At 39.2% G+C, this 18,613-nt stretch overlaps 1 protein-coding gene across 3 annotated transcripts in view; it reads right to left on the bottom strand.

The window, feature by feature from the left end:
* Positions 1 to 1,286: 1,286 nt before the first annotated feature.
* RFTN2 (raftlin family member 2) overlaps positions 1,287 to 18,613 on the bottom strand; it is a 39,592-nt gene continuing 22,265 nt past the window's right edge. For 2 of the 3 annotated variants that reach the window (XM_075153595.1, XM_075153596.1), the window contains exons 9-10: positions 12,892 to 12,970; positions 2,518 to 7,641 (exon numbers count right to left, since the gene is read on the bottom strand). In XM_075153595.1, coding sequence (XP_075009696.1) covers positions 7,372 to 7,641; positions 12,892 to 12,970 — 349 coding nt within the window. In that variant the 3' untranslated portion in view covers positions 2,518 to 7,371. Of the gene's footprint in view, positions 1,735 to 2,517; positions 7,642 to 12,891; positions 12,971 to 18,613 lie in introns of those variants that run through there. The other variant, XM_075153597.1, reaches the window with a different exon arrangement.

The following is an 18,613-nucleotide window of genomic DNA, read 5'->3' as shown; positions in this document are numbered from 1 at the left end:
TTAAGGCAGACCTCTGCTGTTCTCCAGTCCACAACTTCTCTAAAGAGTAACTGTGGCAGAAAAGTCAATGGTTTATACCTGTGCATATTTATGGCAACTGCTTACAGATTATACCTCACATAAATATTCATGCTACACTACGTAACACACTAGCACAGTCTTTGCTTGTATTCCTAGTAAAAATATTCTAAGTACTTGAAATATTGAACCTGATTCTTCACAAGAATTGATCATATATTCAACATACTTTTTGTTTTTCTTCATTCACCTGAATTACATTCTGTGACAGAAAGATCTGGATTCATGCTTCTGTTCCCTATCAGATGTTTATTTCAAGTTGTGTTTGCAGATTTGCAATAACTGACAATTTCCATGAGTGCTGCTTAATTGTGTTATGTCTAGAATGATAGAATTAAATGTTTTAGAGATGAATATAGCAGACATACTGCTAAGCATACATGAATGCAGGGTCTAAAAGCACTAGCAGGGTTCTTACGTTAAATGAATTTTGCTTAGCTGTTTAAGAAGTTAGCTGGTTGTTTCTCTCTGAGGTTGCCAAGGGTCCTCTTTTTATTTCTTTAAGCAGGTCAGAATGGGCTAACTCAGCTAGTTTCTGTAATCTACACTTTGTTTTCTAAGTTGTACTTACTTGGAAAGAAGGGATTCCACCTATTTTTAGTAAGTCTTTTTTCATAATATGCTAAACATGCCTTAAATTCTGTTTTTCTTTATATGAATCAAGCACACCTCAAGCAATTCTACCACCTGGATGTAAAGGGAATTTAAACCATGAGAAAATAGAGAGACTAAGCTTAAGTACTTCAACAGCTGCATTCTGCAGCAGCTCTTTTTGTCTCATGTTTATCATTGTATTTAATTGTCAGCAGGGTAATTGCATGAGATGGTGTCCGAGTGAAAGTAGCTTTAGTTACTGTCTATACACTTAGCTATAACTTGCCTTGTATAGACCAGGTTACTTGATTTTTGATAGAAATCTTGAAGTTTGTACTGCAGGTAGGATGACTGTATTCTGGAGGTAGTAAAACGTATCTAGTTTTGTAACAGTCTGCTGTTGGACCATCCACAGTGCGGTTCTTTGTACAGTCACTCTGCGTGCTTATATTGCCCCTGGTGACGGAGACAGGCAAAAACATGTAACTGGTGTTGCTAACTACATTTCCTCTACAAAATTGAAGAAAGTGATGTGGTGCTCAGGACTGCATTAAAATTTCAAACCTCTTTTCTTCCTCTTATGCTTTAAGAATTTAACTTCAAAACAAACTCGGGAAGTTTTAATCCTGTTTATTGTCATTCAGATTTGCACTGTAAATTTGACTTGCTATACTAAGCTGATTTTATATAAGGCCTAAGTGAAACACTGCTTGTATTTTCCCTTGCTATTGTTTACATGAGTACTGTGTACACACATGTGCCTGAATGGTACCATAAAACTTCAGTTAGCCTAAGCAAACCATTGATTTGTCTAATAAATATTAACAGGTTTAATTTAGACTCTACATGATAGGGAAATCAAGACTGTCTTTGAATTATATTGTAAAAAAAAAAAAAAAAGGATAAAATTAAACTGTTTCTTTATCCATACCGCTATATTTTGGTAAGTGATTCTCATTTTTCGTGTCGTCCAAGAATGCAGGCAACTGAGTGCTTCCAAGAGAAAGTTCGGTGCTCTCCCATCTCTGCTACAAGGTGTGCTGAAGTGAAGTTGTATTTCTTCTTTCAAAAGTAGAAAAATACAATACTCATTAGCATCTTGAAGTCAGACCTCAAATTTATACATCCCTCAAGTTTATACATCTCTCAAATCAGAAAATGATGGTTCTGCAATTAAAAAGTAAGGGAGATCTAGAAGAGGACCTCTGAGATGACAAAATAAGCACATGATGACAGCATGTCACAGACGCAAGGGCATATTGTAAGCAAAGGGTAACTTTCAGATGATTTTTTCCTTAGTCACTGAGGTTTTTCCTGATGTTTGACTTAGCATATCTTGCAACAAGTCAGCCACAGTGATTTTGCTACTTTCCTTTTAAGATTTTAATTCTCTCAGATGTTGTCAAAGTTTATCTGCTTAAACAGATCAGAACATGTCACCAGACCCGTTCCTCTAAACCACTTTGTCTCTTTCAAGTTACACTTACCTGAAGTCAGGAATGTTCCCTTCTTTAATTCATACCAGTTGTCGAAACTCTGATACAGGAACTTGGCTTTGAGAAGTCTAAATCCTAACTAACACTGTTCTCTAAATTAAGCCATAGGGAATTGTCAAGACAGCAACCTGCACTTTTTACCTTCAAAAGATGAATATACTAAGAACAAGGAAAACCTCATCAGCTCTTCATAGCTGCTAAGTCTAACAAGCTTTGCCTTGTGAGCTGTATGGATGTACAGAGAAGACTGCAAAAAAAGTAATTCTGGCTTGAGAAAAGGTATACGTTGATCTAACCCATTTAATGTCAGTGTGAGACAACCATAATAAAGAAACTGGTAGCTGATTTGGCAAGTGCTTTTAATGGTGAGAAGCTTCCTATCGGAAATATAGAAAAGATCTTAGCTTTACAAAAAGAAAATAGTATGTTACAGACCAGAAACACAGAAGCTAAGCAGCAGTGTAGTGCATTTGACCAGGTATGTAAATAAACTGTTCTGACAATTAGGAGCACAATTTTTTTTTTTTTTTTTAACAGTGGATAGTTTCTCCCTGCTTGTGAACACTAGAAAAATATTTCCTCTCCAAACAATTTTAGAATCAGAAAGTATAAACAGTCTTTTGCAGAGGTTCATGAACAGCATTGGTTGCCTTCTCTGTCCTTTTTTAATAGCTGCAGGGCATTTCTGTTGTCATATAGAAGTAAGGGACTTTCCTATTACATTTCAGACACACAAGCTCCTAACTGAAGCCCTGTTATTGAGTAAGTACGTGTACTTATTTTTTTGTCAGAGAATGCATCCATGCTTTAAGTTTGATTCCAATTCTTTCAATAAGAAGTTGAGTACATAAAATACATTCTGGTAAAATGAAAACTGAACTCTGTGTGTGTGTATATATATATTTATATGTAAAATAGGAGCATACACAAAACATTACATTTGCCAGAGTTACTCTTTCTGACAGCTCTTCTGATTTATAAAATTAGTTTAATAATGGACGGTGCTGGTCACAACACTAATAGAGGCATACCTTAATGCTCTAGTTTGTGTAAGACCAGGTGATGTAACAAGTAGCTTAAATTAGAATTCCCCATACCCAAAATGCACCCTCCCCTTTTTGCTTTTCCAAGTAAGATAGAGTTGGCTTTCAGATTTTTTTACTAGAAAGAAAGAAATAGAAGATTTTCCATCATTTGTTTTAAAAGCATTTTCAGTTATTTCTGTTTTAGCATCCATGCCCTAGGAAGACGGGTGGTTTATTCTGTGTTCTTCAACTAGTGCATGAAGTCAGATAATTCTTGCGCAGTCTTCACACAGGCTGAGCAAGCAACTTACTCTCCCTGATTTTTGAAAGCAAGCCTTGCAGCAGGAGAACACTCAGCTATGTGCCCACCAGGGCTGAAGCACCGGTGCTTACAATAATCTAAAGAAGAGGATAAGCATGTAGTCGGTCAGACCAGCTTTCACAGTCCCCAACAGTTTCTGGTTCCGTGACTTTCAGAGAGAATAGGGTGATTTCTTTCCTTTCAGGAATTTTTCAGTCACCTTTTAAATCCATGTAGTTTTATAAACAGCATCCTGCAGCAAGGAGTTCTACGCTTAGCTGAACAGATACCTCGATTTGTTTCAAACCTGCTACTTACCACTTCCATGATTCCCTTGAGTTCTTGTATCAAAAAAAGAATGCTGAAGAATTTATTCTTTTGCTACCCTCTCCATGCCACTCAATTTACAGATCTCTATCTTGGCTCCTGTCAGGTTGACTTTTTTTTCCCAGGTGAAGAACTGTATTTTGTTTATTTTTTTTCCAATACAGAGCCTAAATGTAGCCCTGTGAGGTGAAAGACAATAGAGAGCTAGGAAAACAATCTAGATTAATGTTTCTACAGCAGGGGCAATTTTACATACTGTGAGACAAATGGCATTAAAATAAAAACAGCTGTCCTTAACTATATAGGAATTGCCGAGTGGATAAGCAGGAAGCAATTTAACATATTTACACTGAATTAAAAAGATGAGAAGGAAATTCACAGAGGTTTGCAGCACAGTCAACACCTGTGAGATTCAAGAGCAAGGATTAAAGCACAGTTAAAACTGTGGGCTACTGAAAAGGAATAAGGCTTTATTTCATTTTAAGAAGAAAAGCCTTTCTTGCTAAAAGTGGGGATATTTAGAGTGTACCTGTGGACATCCAGAGCATACTCAATTTCTACCCTTGTTCCAAAACAATCTCCCTTGTGTACATCCCATTAATCGTAAGGAGAAAAGTTCTTTTAAAAAGGGACTAATTTATTTGAACTTTCTGCATTCTTAACAGCTGATATGGAAAGATCTCAGTTAAAAGTTAAAGGATTCTTTTTATCCAATAAATGTATTCTAGAAAGATTAACTGCATTCAATTAAGTACTTTATACATTGTAACTTGTTATATAAATAGTTGTAGTTCAGTTTTGTTTTAGGATTCACTACTGTTAACCATCTTAAGCAGGGATACTGCTTTATAAAAGGTCAGTAATTTCTTTGATATACTTTAAAAGCTTTAACTTGGAATACTCAGAATTCCTAGGTTTTTTGACCAATTTTTGCTGCTTTTACAGGTTTGACTTGTATGGAGAACCACCAGTAGTTAAAATTACACACGCATGAGAATTTTGGCTAACTTGTGAAAAATACTTTTCGAAGTACAGCAACATATTCCAAGTTGCACAAGACCAGCTGTTACCCCATTTTTAATATGCTAGAGTTGGCTTTCTGCCAGAGACAGATGCAACATGTATTTTCATAATTTTTTCCACATCTGTGTACCATGAAGGAGATCCCTGCTACTGCGTGACCATGACCCCTGCTCACAGAGTAGGGGGCTGCGTGAGAAAGCGGCGGTTGGGTCAGGCTCTGCAGGGAACACCCAGCCCAGCACTCTCCCCGTTAGCGGGGCGATCCTCTCCCACGTGATGCCTCCAAACAGGGAATGAACGCGAGGTTCATGCCCCGCATCTGTGATGCTGGTTGGAAAGCAGGGAGAGAAGCCTTGGCACGAATGGATTTCTTACTGTGTCTACTATCACAGGTACTCCCGCGCTTCCATTGCTCCCTGTGGTGTGCACAGTCCCCCTGCTGCTCTACTGGCGTGTATTTGGCTCTTAAAACAGTCACAACTCAGAACTATTTTGCTAGGCTGTCAACGTTTTTCTTAAGAAATTCAAGTGAGAAAATAGAAGCTGCCCTTTTCAACAATGTGCAGTAGGAAAAAGAAGTTGAAGGAATGTCTCCAGCTCCAGGGCTGGGATTTTTTTTGGGAAAAACTCCCAAACCTGCTGCAAACAGTTGTTAAGAGTTGCTCTTCCAAAGTGAAAAATAAACAATAAGCCTGCCTACAACAATTTCATAATGAAATTGGGAAGCAGCTCCAAAGCAATAATCATTTCAAAGTCCCACGATGACCTTGAAAGTAGAAATGGTTTTCCCCCCCACCCTCCCCTTGTAAAAATAAACTGAAATAGCACTAAGGCTTTGCACTAATTTTGGTTATCATAGCAAGTGTAAGTTTTTTCTTTCATGAGTTACTTTTTGCTTATTGAAATAAGCAGCTTCAGCCAATGTTCTTTCTGCACGGCTCCCTGCCACAGAGATCGCAGTCTGACTTCCACCATCCTGGTCATCACCTAGGGCGCTTGTTTGGAGTCAGTTATTGGTGTTCCTGTCACTGCATTCATTTGCCCGCTGCATTTAGTGCCAGCATCTACCACTGTGGACAGGGAGACTCCCACGGCAGCTGGTAGGATACCGCTCCAGGGGACTGGGGTGGTGTAGTTAAATGTATTCACAACATTTCTCTCAGTGTTTGCAGTACAACACACAGAGGCAGGTATCAAAATCCCTGGGTGATGTGTGTGCTGTGCTGCAAACATTGAGAGAAGTGTTGTGAATACATTTGCTCAGTTCTGTTCTGATTTCTCATTTTGACCACATTATTTTCCATTAGCTTAAGTGTGATGAGCATTTATAGCTTTTACTTCTAAAACTAACTGAAAAATGCATTTTTCAGTTATAATCACATTTATCTTTTGGAGATGCATTTTTATTCAGTTTCTCCTCTGTAAAATGTAATTTCAAGACAGCAGCATAGAAATAATTCCTGTTCCTGCCTCTCCCCACAGAGCCCGGCCAGTGTTAACCTCCCTTAACGCAAGCAGCTCCTCCCCACAGTGAGGATGGAAGCACGGCAGCTTCATCCCTTCCTCTGAACATTCCTTCTGGTATTTGATGCAGCTGAATACACTTTACCCAGTGTGAGATACATTTAGCTGAGAAATTTTTTTTATATATATCAGCATATTTGTATATAATCTATAATCTAATATTGCCTATTAAGTTTAGCCTACTTCTTCCTCCTATATATTACCAGCATCATTGTGCACCTTGCCGTCAATGCTTCTTAGCGAGTTTCTCAAACTACTTTTTCATAGCCTGCAAGTCAGAGGGTGAGTGGTTCTTAATTTCCACTCATGAGTAAATTATGAATACGTCATTACACAAGCTATATGCTCAGATAGCTTTTGGCTTAGATGTACAAGGAACCCTGGTAAAACCTGCACAGGTGAAATTACATTACAGGAGTCTGCCTACAGCCTCCAGAGGTTTTCTGTACACACCAAGTCTGAACGTAGCTTAAATTATTAACACTCTAGTGTAAGACTTATATTTCTCTAAGCTTTTGAATTTATGCAAGGCAAGTAAAATGAAAATTATATTAAAACTTAACAACAGCCAGATAGTTCATTTTTCTTTTTTTTCCCCACCAATATTTACAATGTCCTTTAAAAAAAAAAAAAAAAAAGAAAAGAAACACTCCTCCAGCTTGTGGAAAATCCTGAACATCCTTGTTCTTTTCCCTCATACACAATTCAAACTGTCACTGTTTTGCAGAACTTGCTTTCTTGCTTGTCAAAAGCATTAACAAGTTAGCAGAGCACCCAGTCATGTAGTTATTCTATTAAAGAGAGACAGAAAACCAAATTATTTTGCAGTAGTATTATTACTACAGTAGGATTAACACAACAAAGAAACAGATAAAAATACAAAATGAGTCTGGGAGAAGTCAGAGGATTATACCAATGCATTTAAAGTAGTATGTTGGTTTTTTTTTTTTAAAACATTTGCATGAATTATGTACATGTCCATCTGATGCAGTTACTTACTTTATCACATACATGTGACCTGAGTGACTCCATCTTCTTGCTCAAATTGTCCATCATCCAGTTCCCTTAATACTCCGTCGCTGCTACTGAATCCTGGAAAGCCTCCATACTGGGAAGATCCCTCCTTGATCCAACATTGTTTAGAAGGAGATAGGTGAAACTCATCAGGTGGTTGTCCAATTTCTACAGGGCGAGAAGTAGCTGTGTCTAATCCAACACTTCTGCTAGAGACTTTGCCTTTTTCCTCCCCAATAACTTGTCTTAGGGATTTCTTCTGAAATACAAGAGGATGTTTAAATGTTAGCTTATTTAGGGAGGGAAAAAAAAAGCCAAACACTGCAATGAGTCATGCACGGATTTAATGTGAGCTGCATTTTAACATAAGGCAACATTTAGCACTCTGGTTTAAACTATGAACTCCTCTGGAGGAAAAAACCTCCAACAGATAAATTTTTGTTCTCTATAAATAAATATAAAGAGAGACAAAGAAGATACAAGACATAGTCAAGATTCAGGAAAGATCAAATGAACACTAAGAAAAAGTACTCCAACAAAGCTCGATTCTTATGTAGTGCTTGGCAGCTCCAGAATGATTTACAGGTCTTAACCCATGCTAAAATCAGCTGTTTGAAGAAAGCATGATTTCTGTGCCTAACATACACATCTAACATACCCTGACTCTGACGCTTTCTGCCATAGGGCACATGCGTGCACTGCCCTTTCTCGTGCTCTGCAGGGATGAATGCTTGAGGGTGGCAGAGCTACCAGCTTCCTCTCAGCTGCAGAGGTCCCTCCTGCCTGGAGCCGTGTGGGGGCCAGGCAGTGGCGGGCATGCAGCTCTCGCAGCTCCACCATCTCCAGCTACCACTGTAGGCATACGCTCACTCTCCTCCACTCACGTTTCTACATGCCACCATGGACAATGTCTGGCTAGTGCCCTCATCTGCAAGCTGCTCTGAAAGTCAGTGGATGTTGATCGCTTCCCCAAACACAGTTCTGTCTAGAAGCTTCAACAAGAGTGCAATATTTGATAAAGATGTGAATTAAACTCCAACATTGAGCCCTTAAAGACTGTGATCTAACCACTTGATAGGACTGAAGTTTTCCCACTGATCCATCTCATGGTGAGACTGCTATGCTCTCCCATCTTGCCAGTTCTGCCCATAAAGACCTTCAGAAGACCCCCTCAGATAACTGCAAATTATCCTGAGAATTGCATTCAATCCACATGGTGGATTTATGCAGATGGAAGCCAGAGGTTATCTCATACAGCAATTTGAGAGGGGCTCTAAAGAGACCTTGCACAGGAAGAATTCAGTATAAATACCGTCTGACATTAGTACTAGCATCTCCCGACATGCTGCTTCTTGAAGGTGATGGCTGCCAATGTCAAAAAGAAAAGTAAGCAGGTTGCGATTTATGCAAACAATAGACCTATCAGACAATGCTAAGGGTCCTCTCAGGCATTACAAATAAATAAAAGGTTTATTTTATTTTAGCATCAGAAGCCACCCGAGGTACTCAGATCTGTGATGATGCAGCACCTCCGGAGGCAGTGTCAGTGCCTTAGTCACAACAGAGGAGCATGGTCAGGAAGGCAGAAGTGCCTTGCTGTCAGTACACGCACTGCTAAACCAGGAGATGCTTTGCCAGGGCACACAGCCCTGTCCACAGGAGGAGGATAGCTAGCTAAGAAGGAATCCAGCCTCAGCACAGAACTGCGTTTTGCTGGGTAAAGGACACGAGCACTCTTGCAGGGGGATTTGCAGAAATGCTAACACTTTAAAAACAAACATCCCACAACTGTTTTTGTCTTGCTCTGACACGTTCTGTGCCCCCCTTCTATATATCGCGAAGTTTTTTCTCAAACCCTTTTGAAACAGTAAAAACAATGGCCCTTGTGGCTAAAGGAAATGTGTTTAGGGAAGCTGTTAAAGGAGACATTGGGAAATTAGACTAAGGGGAAATAGTGTTGCCTCAGGAGAAACAGAAGGAAATACGCTTCGCCTGGATGCCGTGGTAAGAGGATGGAGAGGTCTGCCTAAGGGAAATAAAGGAAAAAAGAGAAAAGAAAAAAAAAACAGAAAACCCTCAAGCACTGTGTGGTTCAATCTTGGATCTCCTCCTCTGAACTATTTTCTTAGAAAAGCAAATGGTAAAGCAAAGAACCCACTGAGACAGTACAGCCCTTCTAATCCAAGAGGCCTTGGAACCATCACATAAATCACAAGCCAGGTCATAATGCACTATCCCATGAATATACAAGAAGGCAGAGAGATGAGCTGTGAGGACATAAAATACACCCTCCTCAGAAAAGAGACGCTGTGGGAATAAGAGAACAGGTAATAGGGTTTTTCCCCCCCGATTCTTACTGAAGCAAAACTTCCTTTAGAAATAGCAACGCTAACGTCGACCCAACAATTTAAAAAAAAAAAAATCCCAAGTACACAAAGCAACCCATACCCTGTGTTGCCATTCTCCAGAACGCAAGTCAGAGGTCCAACAGCTGGAGCTGCCTGTGGGGCACAGCTCCTGCCACGGCCAGACCCTGCCACGCTGTGGGGCGCTGGACAGCGATGGGACCAGAGCTCTGCGGGCTCGATAGTTACGTGTTTGAGAAGGCCTGTGTGAGGCTGCTTTCTTATTAAGATTCAGTTAATGAAAGGGTCCTGTTGGTTTCCTGTTTTGACTCTCTCATAGTTAGCATTCTTCTGATGCTAAGGATATGCTTAAACAAACATAAATTGTGACGCAATTTTTTTTTTTTTGAACTTAAAACATTTTAGATATCTTAAGTCTTATCTGTGTTTCAAAAACATCCGAAGTCGTGGACAGGAAAATTTTTTGAACAACAGCTTTTATGTAATTTGAACATCAATAAAGATATGCAGTACAAATGAAAATGAAGATGTCATGCCCAACAATATAGTATCACAGGAATTAAGTGTTTTTACTAAAATGTTTGCATGGGTTTCATAAAACTGTACAGCTCTGTTGTCAATGTCCAGGGGACATTTCAAATATACATATTTATTAAAGTTTCTAGAGCAAAAGTTAATGCTTTCAAATTTCAGTAGCTTGTTTTGCACATGAAATCTAGCTACTCAATGCAAAGCTAGCATGACATTCTATATGAGTTATGTATTACTAATAAATCTATGAATTTAAATTGCAATGAAGGTAATATGCTGTTTGCCAATTCAGACATTTTGGCAAAAAAAGCAATGAAGTAAAAAGATTAAAATTTAGGGGAAAAACAAGATAATTGGAGAAACAGAAGGAAAATGTTACTTCTGTTAAACATTTCAGCTTCAGCCTGAACTACCTATTTACCCCATGCTAAAATGACCTCAGCATACTGAAATTTCCTGGTGGAGAAGTAAAACATTCACTGGTACTTAAGGAGCATGTTTAGATATTAAGTTTGTTCAGATTTTAAACACCATAATCCTGATGTAAATGGCTACAAATCAACTACTTCTTGTTTACTTCCAGTATGTTAATGCTTAAGTCAAAGGTTTCCCACTATCACAAAGTAAAACAATGGCTACAGAACACACTACCATTTTGTTTGTATAAAACAAAGAATGTAAAGGTCATTCAGCTACTGATCATCTCACAATTGGGTAACAATTTAAACCGTGAGCATACTACTTCCTATTTTTAATTTAAACCACATCTCAAAGATTCATCAGGTCCTCAGACTGAATGTTTTTACAGAACTCGTTTGTATTACGTCTTTTGAGAGAAGCCAGTCTTAACCATTCTAACTTGTGTCATGTAGTTATGCTGCCTTTTAGGAGATGCTTGTAGTTAGGAATAACATGCCTTACCAGGAAAATAGTGCTCATATCAGGAGTCCATGCTCTTATTATACAGAGTATTAAAAAACGTAGGGAAGCATGAGGAAAAGTATGACTTTATTTGATAATGACTGACATAAGGTTTTAAATATTTACAATACTGATATCAAAATTATGTTCCAAAATATACTTTCAGAAATGTATTAGGAAAGAATGTAAAGACTACAAAGTCAGGCATTGGGTCAGAGGGCAGAAGCTTTGAAAGCTAAAAGCTGAAGATGCTTGGCACACAGGGAAATTACAGGAAAAATATGTATGAGGAACTGGCAGAATTTAGAAGAGGGCATGAATGGAAGAAGAGATTAAGACATCAGCAAGGCAGACTACACAGAACACTGAAGAGGAAAAAAGAAGGAGCTCAAATTTTGTAAATGAGGAAATAAATTATAGATAGTGTACAAGAATAGCTGGGAATTGAGATGGCGGTAGAGACGAAAAATAAAACCGGATTTTGATTGTGCATGCTGAATGCAGTTCTTCCAGGCATGGAAGTAGTAATTATCAGGGGACACAGTGAGAAGGAAGTTAGGCTGGAGATAAGCAAAAGCCTGGAGAAGAACAAAAAAAGGGAGAGAATATTTTAGAAACACTAAGCAGAGGAAAATACAGATAATGGTAACAGTCTGGATAGAATGTAAAAAGGACAGAGAAAGATCAAATATGAATGCAAGAAGTTTAGAGACTCATCGAACTATTTATACAGATGGAGAAAGAGAGACTAGGTGTCATTGCCTTATAGTAGTATATAATACTACGAATGACAGCGATCGTGAAGTTACTACCCTGGTGCTGGACATGAGTGAGAACGTCCATAGTTTTCATAGCTGCTTAAGACTTTCACAGGAAAGCTGTGTCGATTAGAAAAGGGTTGAATGGCCATTGAAAAACAGAAATAACAAAAATTAAAAATCCATCACAGGATGTTGAAAGACTTGGCAAACAAGAGCCCACCAGTTCATACTTCTCTGGCCATAGCAGGATTTACTATAGCGCCATACAGGTGCAATAACTGTTGTAACCTTGACTCTGAGCAGAATGTGGTGCCTGCCAGTTACTTAATCCTCAAAGCACTTCTATACAACCACTATTATGGGAGCCTCACTCAACAAGGCCAAGGAGTTGTTGAGGTCCAGCTGCAGGAATTTTAATTCCTCTATTTCTGTCACACATTTTCATGCAGCAACAGCTAACATCCCTTCACCCTGTTAACCTCCAGATTACAGTATCCCTTGCACAGCTTGACACTTGTATTCTTCTACAAGTGTGAAAGGAGACGTTTTGGAGGTGAAGATAAAATGTTTTCTTTTTCATGTGCAACAGATCCAGGATTTGACTCAGAACATTTAAGACTTCCTGAAGACTTCTGAAGATATACTTAAAGCATAGCCAACCTCATCCACCTGACACACAGTAATTTCTTAGCACAAAACAGGTTTTTAGCATGCTTATGCTTTTCTCTATGGCTTAATGTAAGAGGTATACGTCTGAGAAAAAAATAACATACGAGTTCAGCTGCAAAAGCCCTCCACAAACTTGAACTTGTTTCAAGCGAAACCCTCTTCTGCCACTTTTCCCCATTAATTTTGAAGTCTAGTTTGTTTCTGTACCTAACCATTATGTGAAGTACTAATTTGTTTATATGAATACCATAAACATGTTACCTCTGGTGTCTGGACAGCAGAATTCCACATAACAGGTCTCTGAAGAAAAACGACTTGCTTTGTGGCCAGATTTCCTTCACTAAAATTTAAAGAAAATTGTTTCAGTATTTTAAAGGCAATAATAGTCACTGTAACACATTCATACCTTCAGAGTCAACTGTAAGTTGTGTGTACGTAAGTCCATGATTGAGAAGAGGATAGACTACCAAGCATTAACTGGTTTATTGATTCCTAAACAGTTCTATAATCACATTTAAAAAACAAAATAGAAACAAAGAGCTGGGTTAAGGTGTTGCTCATGAAAACAGGTATAGAACAAAAATTTGTATTTGTATGATTAGAGTTATTTAACATGTCTTCTCTTGAAAGTTTAAGTACCAGAGCTCCTACTTTTAATCAAAGTCTGTACTTTAATGTTTGAAATTAACCTGAGAGAGTCTTTCTTTCATCTAATCTTCACTGTCAAATATACAGCAACATATTAATACCTATTAACACCACAACAAATAGGCCCAATCTCAATAGATCCACAGCTTCAACAAATATCTCAATGCTTTGTGGTACGAAACTTGGGAAGTAACATTCTGTACTGCTAACTAAAAGGTGTTTTCCAGTTCTAACATGACATCTAACCGACACAGCGGGATAAAAGGACTCAGCTCAGTTTTTGTAAGCTCTACATCCACAATGAGATAAATGACACTGGCCATTTTGCACATGGGCAGTACATGCATAGGAAGGACAAGAGAATAAGTAGTAAGATAAATAAAGGAGGAAAGAAAAGGAGGAACTTCAGTTTTTAGTCCTGGAACTTTTACAAATGTTGGTGCTGTTGTGGTAGATATAATTTAAAGAAGCACTATTAATTTCTTTTTCAAAAGGAAATACTGTTAGAAAAATAAATTTGAAAAAACGAAGTTTTTCCTCAAAACCAAATCAGGTGTTACTGATATGATATTTCAGAAGTGTTTGACTCTTTTAGTACTGGTGATACATCCTCTTCAAGTTTTTATGTATTTATTTTCATCACCTTTCCATCAGAAATACAGGTCAGCACATTGATTGCGTATGTACTACAAAGCCTGGCTCTGTGCCACTGAAGGAGTGCAAGAATTGCAAGACCAGGGCTCTAGGATGGGAAGGTTTAAAAAAATTCCTGTGCTCTTCTAAACATCAGATACTACATTTTGATAAACTCTTCTCCTCCACTTCTACTTCTGGGCAGTATTCAAAGAGATCTTTATGCATATAAAGGAAAGACACTGAAATACTTTGGCAGAAAAGTGGCTACAGATTTAAGAGTGTGCTAAAGAAAAGTAGCAAAATAGAAACACAAGAGACACGTAGCGAGTTCATTTGAAGTGATTCTATCTCATCTATCAATCATAAAACAGTATTATTATGCACAACATTGTGGAAAGAACTACTAAAATAATGTAAGTTTGTACTTACATGGGTATGTCACAATCTTAACCACACACATAAAGTTGAGGTAACAGATTTATCTTTTATGCCAAGGCTAGGACTGATAGAATTAATTTATATTTAACATTAGGGACTCGCCCCACGAAAAATCAGGGATTAAAACTGTTCTATGAGATCAGAAGAGCTTGTTAACAGCATGCCCCAGTAGAGCTCCTGAAGTAAGCTCAGAAAATACACAAAACAGCACTGTTCCCAGCGTGCTCAACTACATCTGATCAACAGTCAGTGATGACAGTTCTGTCGTGGTGTTTGGCCCCTCACAATCTTCCTTTCAGTCCAGCTGAACTCAGGTCATGGCATATCTTTGCATGTCTTCCTTGGATGAGAATAGAGAACTACCAAACTCCATCTTGTGGGGAAAACAAGGAGGCAGGAGAACTCATTAGTGTCCTTAAGTTAACAAGGTTTCCTGCTCTGAGAGTCCTTCCCTCACTGTATCCCTCACCTGGCTCAGACAGGTGCACTCTTCGCTGGGTAAAGAACTGGCTGGACGGCCGGGCCCAGAGAGTTGTGGTCAACGGAGTTAAATCCAGTTGGCGGCCGGTCACGAGCGGTGTTCCCCAGGGCTCAGTACTGGGGCCGGTCCTGTTCAATATCTTTATCAACGATCTGGACGAGGGGATCGAGTGCTCCCTCAGTAAGTTTGCAGACGACACCAAGTTGGGTGGGAGTGTTGATCTGCTGGAGGGTAGGAAGGCTCTGCAGAGGGACCTGGACAGGCTGGATCGATGGGCTGAGGCCAACTGTATGAGGTTCAACATGGCCAAGTGCTGGGTCCTGCACTTGGGCCACAACAACCCCATGCAACGCTACAGGCTTGGGGAAGAGTGGCTGGAAAGCTGCCCAGAGGAAAAGGACCTGGGGGTACTGGTCGACAGCCGGCTGAACATGAGCCGGCAGTGGGCCCAGGTGGCCAAGAAGGCCAACGGCATCCTGGCCTGTATCAGAAATAGTGTGGCCAGCAGGAGCAGGGAGGTGATGGTGCTCCTGTACTCGGCACTGGCGAGGCCGCACCTCGAATCCTGTGTTCAGTTTTGGGCCCCTCACTCCAAGAAGGACATGGAGGTGCTGGAGCGTGTCCAGAGAAGGGCAACGAAGCTGGTGAAGGGCCTGGAGCACAAGTCTTATGAGGAGCGGCTGAGGGAACTGGGGTTTTTTAGTCTGGAGAAGAGGAGGCTGAGGGGAGACCTCATCGTGCTCTACAACTACCTAAAGGGAGGCTGTAGCGAGGTGGGTGTTGGTCTCTTCTCCCAAGTAACAAGCGATAGGACGAGAGGAAATGGCCTCAAGTTGCACCAGGGGAAGTTTAGATTGGACATGAGGAGAAATTTCTTTACTGAAAGAGTGGTCAGGCCTTGGAACAGGCTGCCCAAGGAAGTGGTGGAGTCCCCACCCCTGGAGGTATTTAAAAGACGTGTAGATGAGGCGCTTAGGGATATAGTGTAGTGGGCATGGTGGTGTTGGGTTGACGGTTGGCCTCCATGATCTTAGAGGTCTTTTCCAACCTTAAGGATTCTATGATTCTATTTGCATTCATTAAAAGAAAACGTGTTACAATTTTATGTTATGACAAGGAAATCAGCAATCCTGCAACCTTATTCCACTTCGCTACGTATCTCTCCCTGCCTCAGTTATGTCTGTTTTGATAATATCAATTGGGAAATCTCTCTTAAGCAAGAAGGCTGAGCACAATCCCTGGCATGGGGAAGAGCCTACGGCTTATTTTGTAACAGTGTCTGCATTCCTTCATAGAAAAGAAAAAACCCAAACATTAAGCTACAGCTTGTACAAATTCTACTAGAACAGAGAAAGGACACGATGGTGAGCAGACAGTAAGTAAATTAACCATTTTCTAAGTCTGACCTTATTAAAATGCTGCACACGACAAAGCAGCTATGAGCTTAATTCACAAAGAACTCAATGACAGTGGGATTTCCACAGAATTTAAATGAGAAAAAGTGCTTAGAGCCAGCCACTCCATAGCTTCCCTCACATTTCCACATTCCATCTTTGCCTCATAAATCAGGGCATTTTGAAAACTTAGATTAAGTAGTTTGTCACGATAAATTAATAACCACAAAGTCAGTGTTTTTGCACTGTATTTGCCTGCTTGCTTTCTGGCGCTCGTAGACAGTCTGCCTTGCCCATTTTCAGGGACTACAGTAATCAGTGAGGGGAAATAAAGGTCACTGCAGAGTAAGGCTGCTGAAGCCTTTTTCCTGTCTCTTCTTTTAAGAGGGATGAAGAGCAACAGAGACTCTCTTGTTAAAACACCAGCAATTTGCTTGTCTGCTTATGCTGTACGGGCAATAAATTCCTCCTCTTATTATAAATATATATTTAATAAGTCCCCCAAAACAATCATCAAGCTAGAAGCTAACTAGTACTGCTAATAGCTCTGAATTTTACAGGTCTGTTTTTTATGCATGAACATTTTATGTACAAAGCACTTAAAATTAAGGTTAGACAAAGTTTTCTGAAAAGTGAACAAAAGGAGCAAGATATGAAATTCTTTTAACCCTTTTTTTTTTTTGCATTTCCCAAAATAAAATTTTGCACTCCTTTGGAATTGCATAGCATCTAGACTTTCAGTTATGAGACACACAGCAGTTTGGGATAAGTCTCCTGGCTTAAAGGTTCTGTTTAATGAAAAAATTAAAAAACCCTTAGAAATAATTCTACTTTTAGACCACAAACATGTATGAAATTCTACAAAGTCATGATAGTATCGTATTAGTAACTGCAGTAGCACTAAGTTACCAGCAAAGTATTTTCTAACATTCCCTGCCCCCAATCACTAGATTTAACTCCTAGAAGGACTATTAATTTTAGCCTTGCTATATACCTTCTGAACTTGGCATAATTACTGTCAAACTCTTGTCTTGAAAAGATTTTTCTATCAAGTAAGAGTTGTATATAATGCAGGAGGCTCTCTGGGTTACTAATGTTATTTGTGGGTCTTTTATATTCTTTTTTTGGTCTGCTTTTTTGGTCAAAAAAATTCTTTAATGACTGCTGACAAAATTTAAATACCCAAGATATGGATGGATACAACAAACACTGTATCATATGCACTTTTTTTTCATGTTCTGTTTTCTCATATCCCTGGAAAAAGAGAATCACTGACAGAAGAAGGTAATTTCTGTGAGTTTTATAGTATGCTGACCAAAAAGCCCCCCAAAACCCCACAATGTTGCACAAAAAAGCAACTCTATATGTTTCAATAATATGACATCTACCATTGCTCTCTCTGTAACAGCAAGGATAACATTTCTCAAGGAAATGTTTCCTGCATCGAACATGATTTAGCCCTTGTGGTAGGAGTTAAAGGACTGAACAGGCCTACAGACTGCTGCCCCTGCCTGAAACGGGACAGTGATCCACGACATTCAGCTACCACGTGGCATGACATTCCACGCAACAGGACGTTTTATTTTATAGAGAGGAACATCTGTAAAAAAGAAAAACTTCAAATAACAACAAAACCATGCAAGAACAGACATCACAGCCTGGCGTTTTTTAAACTGTTTCAAGTCCTAACCACGTAAAAACCAAAAAAGGAACACATCAGTGCATGACAATCCCGTCACACCCCAGAACCTGTTAGCCTATTGGTGACACTCTTCGCCTGCAGACAAGCAGTGGCCATAATGGCTAGGAACAGATCACAGAAGATCTGAGATGAGGGAAAGTTTTGCAATAAATTATTAGAAGAGGAAAACAGAGACTACAGCAAAATATAAAGGTGAATAAAAATGGGGAGCAGGCTGCCCTGCTAACATATGTTATTCTTAAATAGAATTTTCTTTACATACTTTGTCCAAATTCTTTTTTTTCAAATAAATATGAAAACATGAATTTGCCAGATAGTCCCAAAATGTTGCTCATTTTGTTTGTTCAGTGTTTCTGAAGCCCGTTAAGATTCAGGCTGGGTTTTGAGGTCAGAGTTCCAAGTCTGGGAAAAGAACAGCTGTTAGGCAGCATAAAGTGTCGTCTTTATTGAGACATTTAACTTGCATTCCTAGGATAATCCACCACCACAGTAATGGCATCTTTCACATCAGACACATAGTAACCATCCAGGAATTTCTTCTCCTCTTTAAATACCAACATCAATGCCTAAAAATAGTATTTATCAATCACTACTTAGCCTATCAGCATAGAAATGCCTTCTTTTTTGGACTCTTAAGAATTCTTAATTCCTAACTAGGAATTCTTGTTCACAGGCTTTTTTTTT

The sequence above is a fragment of the Calonectris borealis genome, chromosome 6 (assembly GCF_964195595.1).
Source record: "Calonectris borealis chromosome 6, bCalBor7.hap1.2, whole genome shotgun sequence".
Classification (NCBI taxonomy): domain Eukaryota; kingdom Metazoa; phylum Chordata; class Aves; order Procellariiformes; family Procellariidae; genus Calonectris; species Calonectris borealis.
This window is presented reverse-complemented; position numbering and strand designations above follow the sequence as displayed.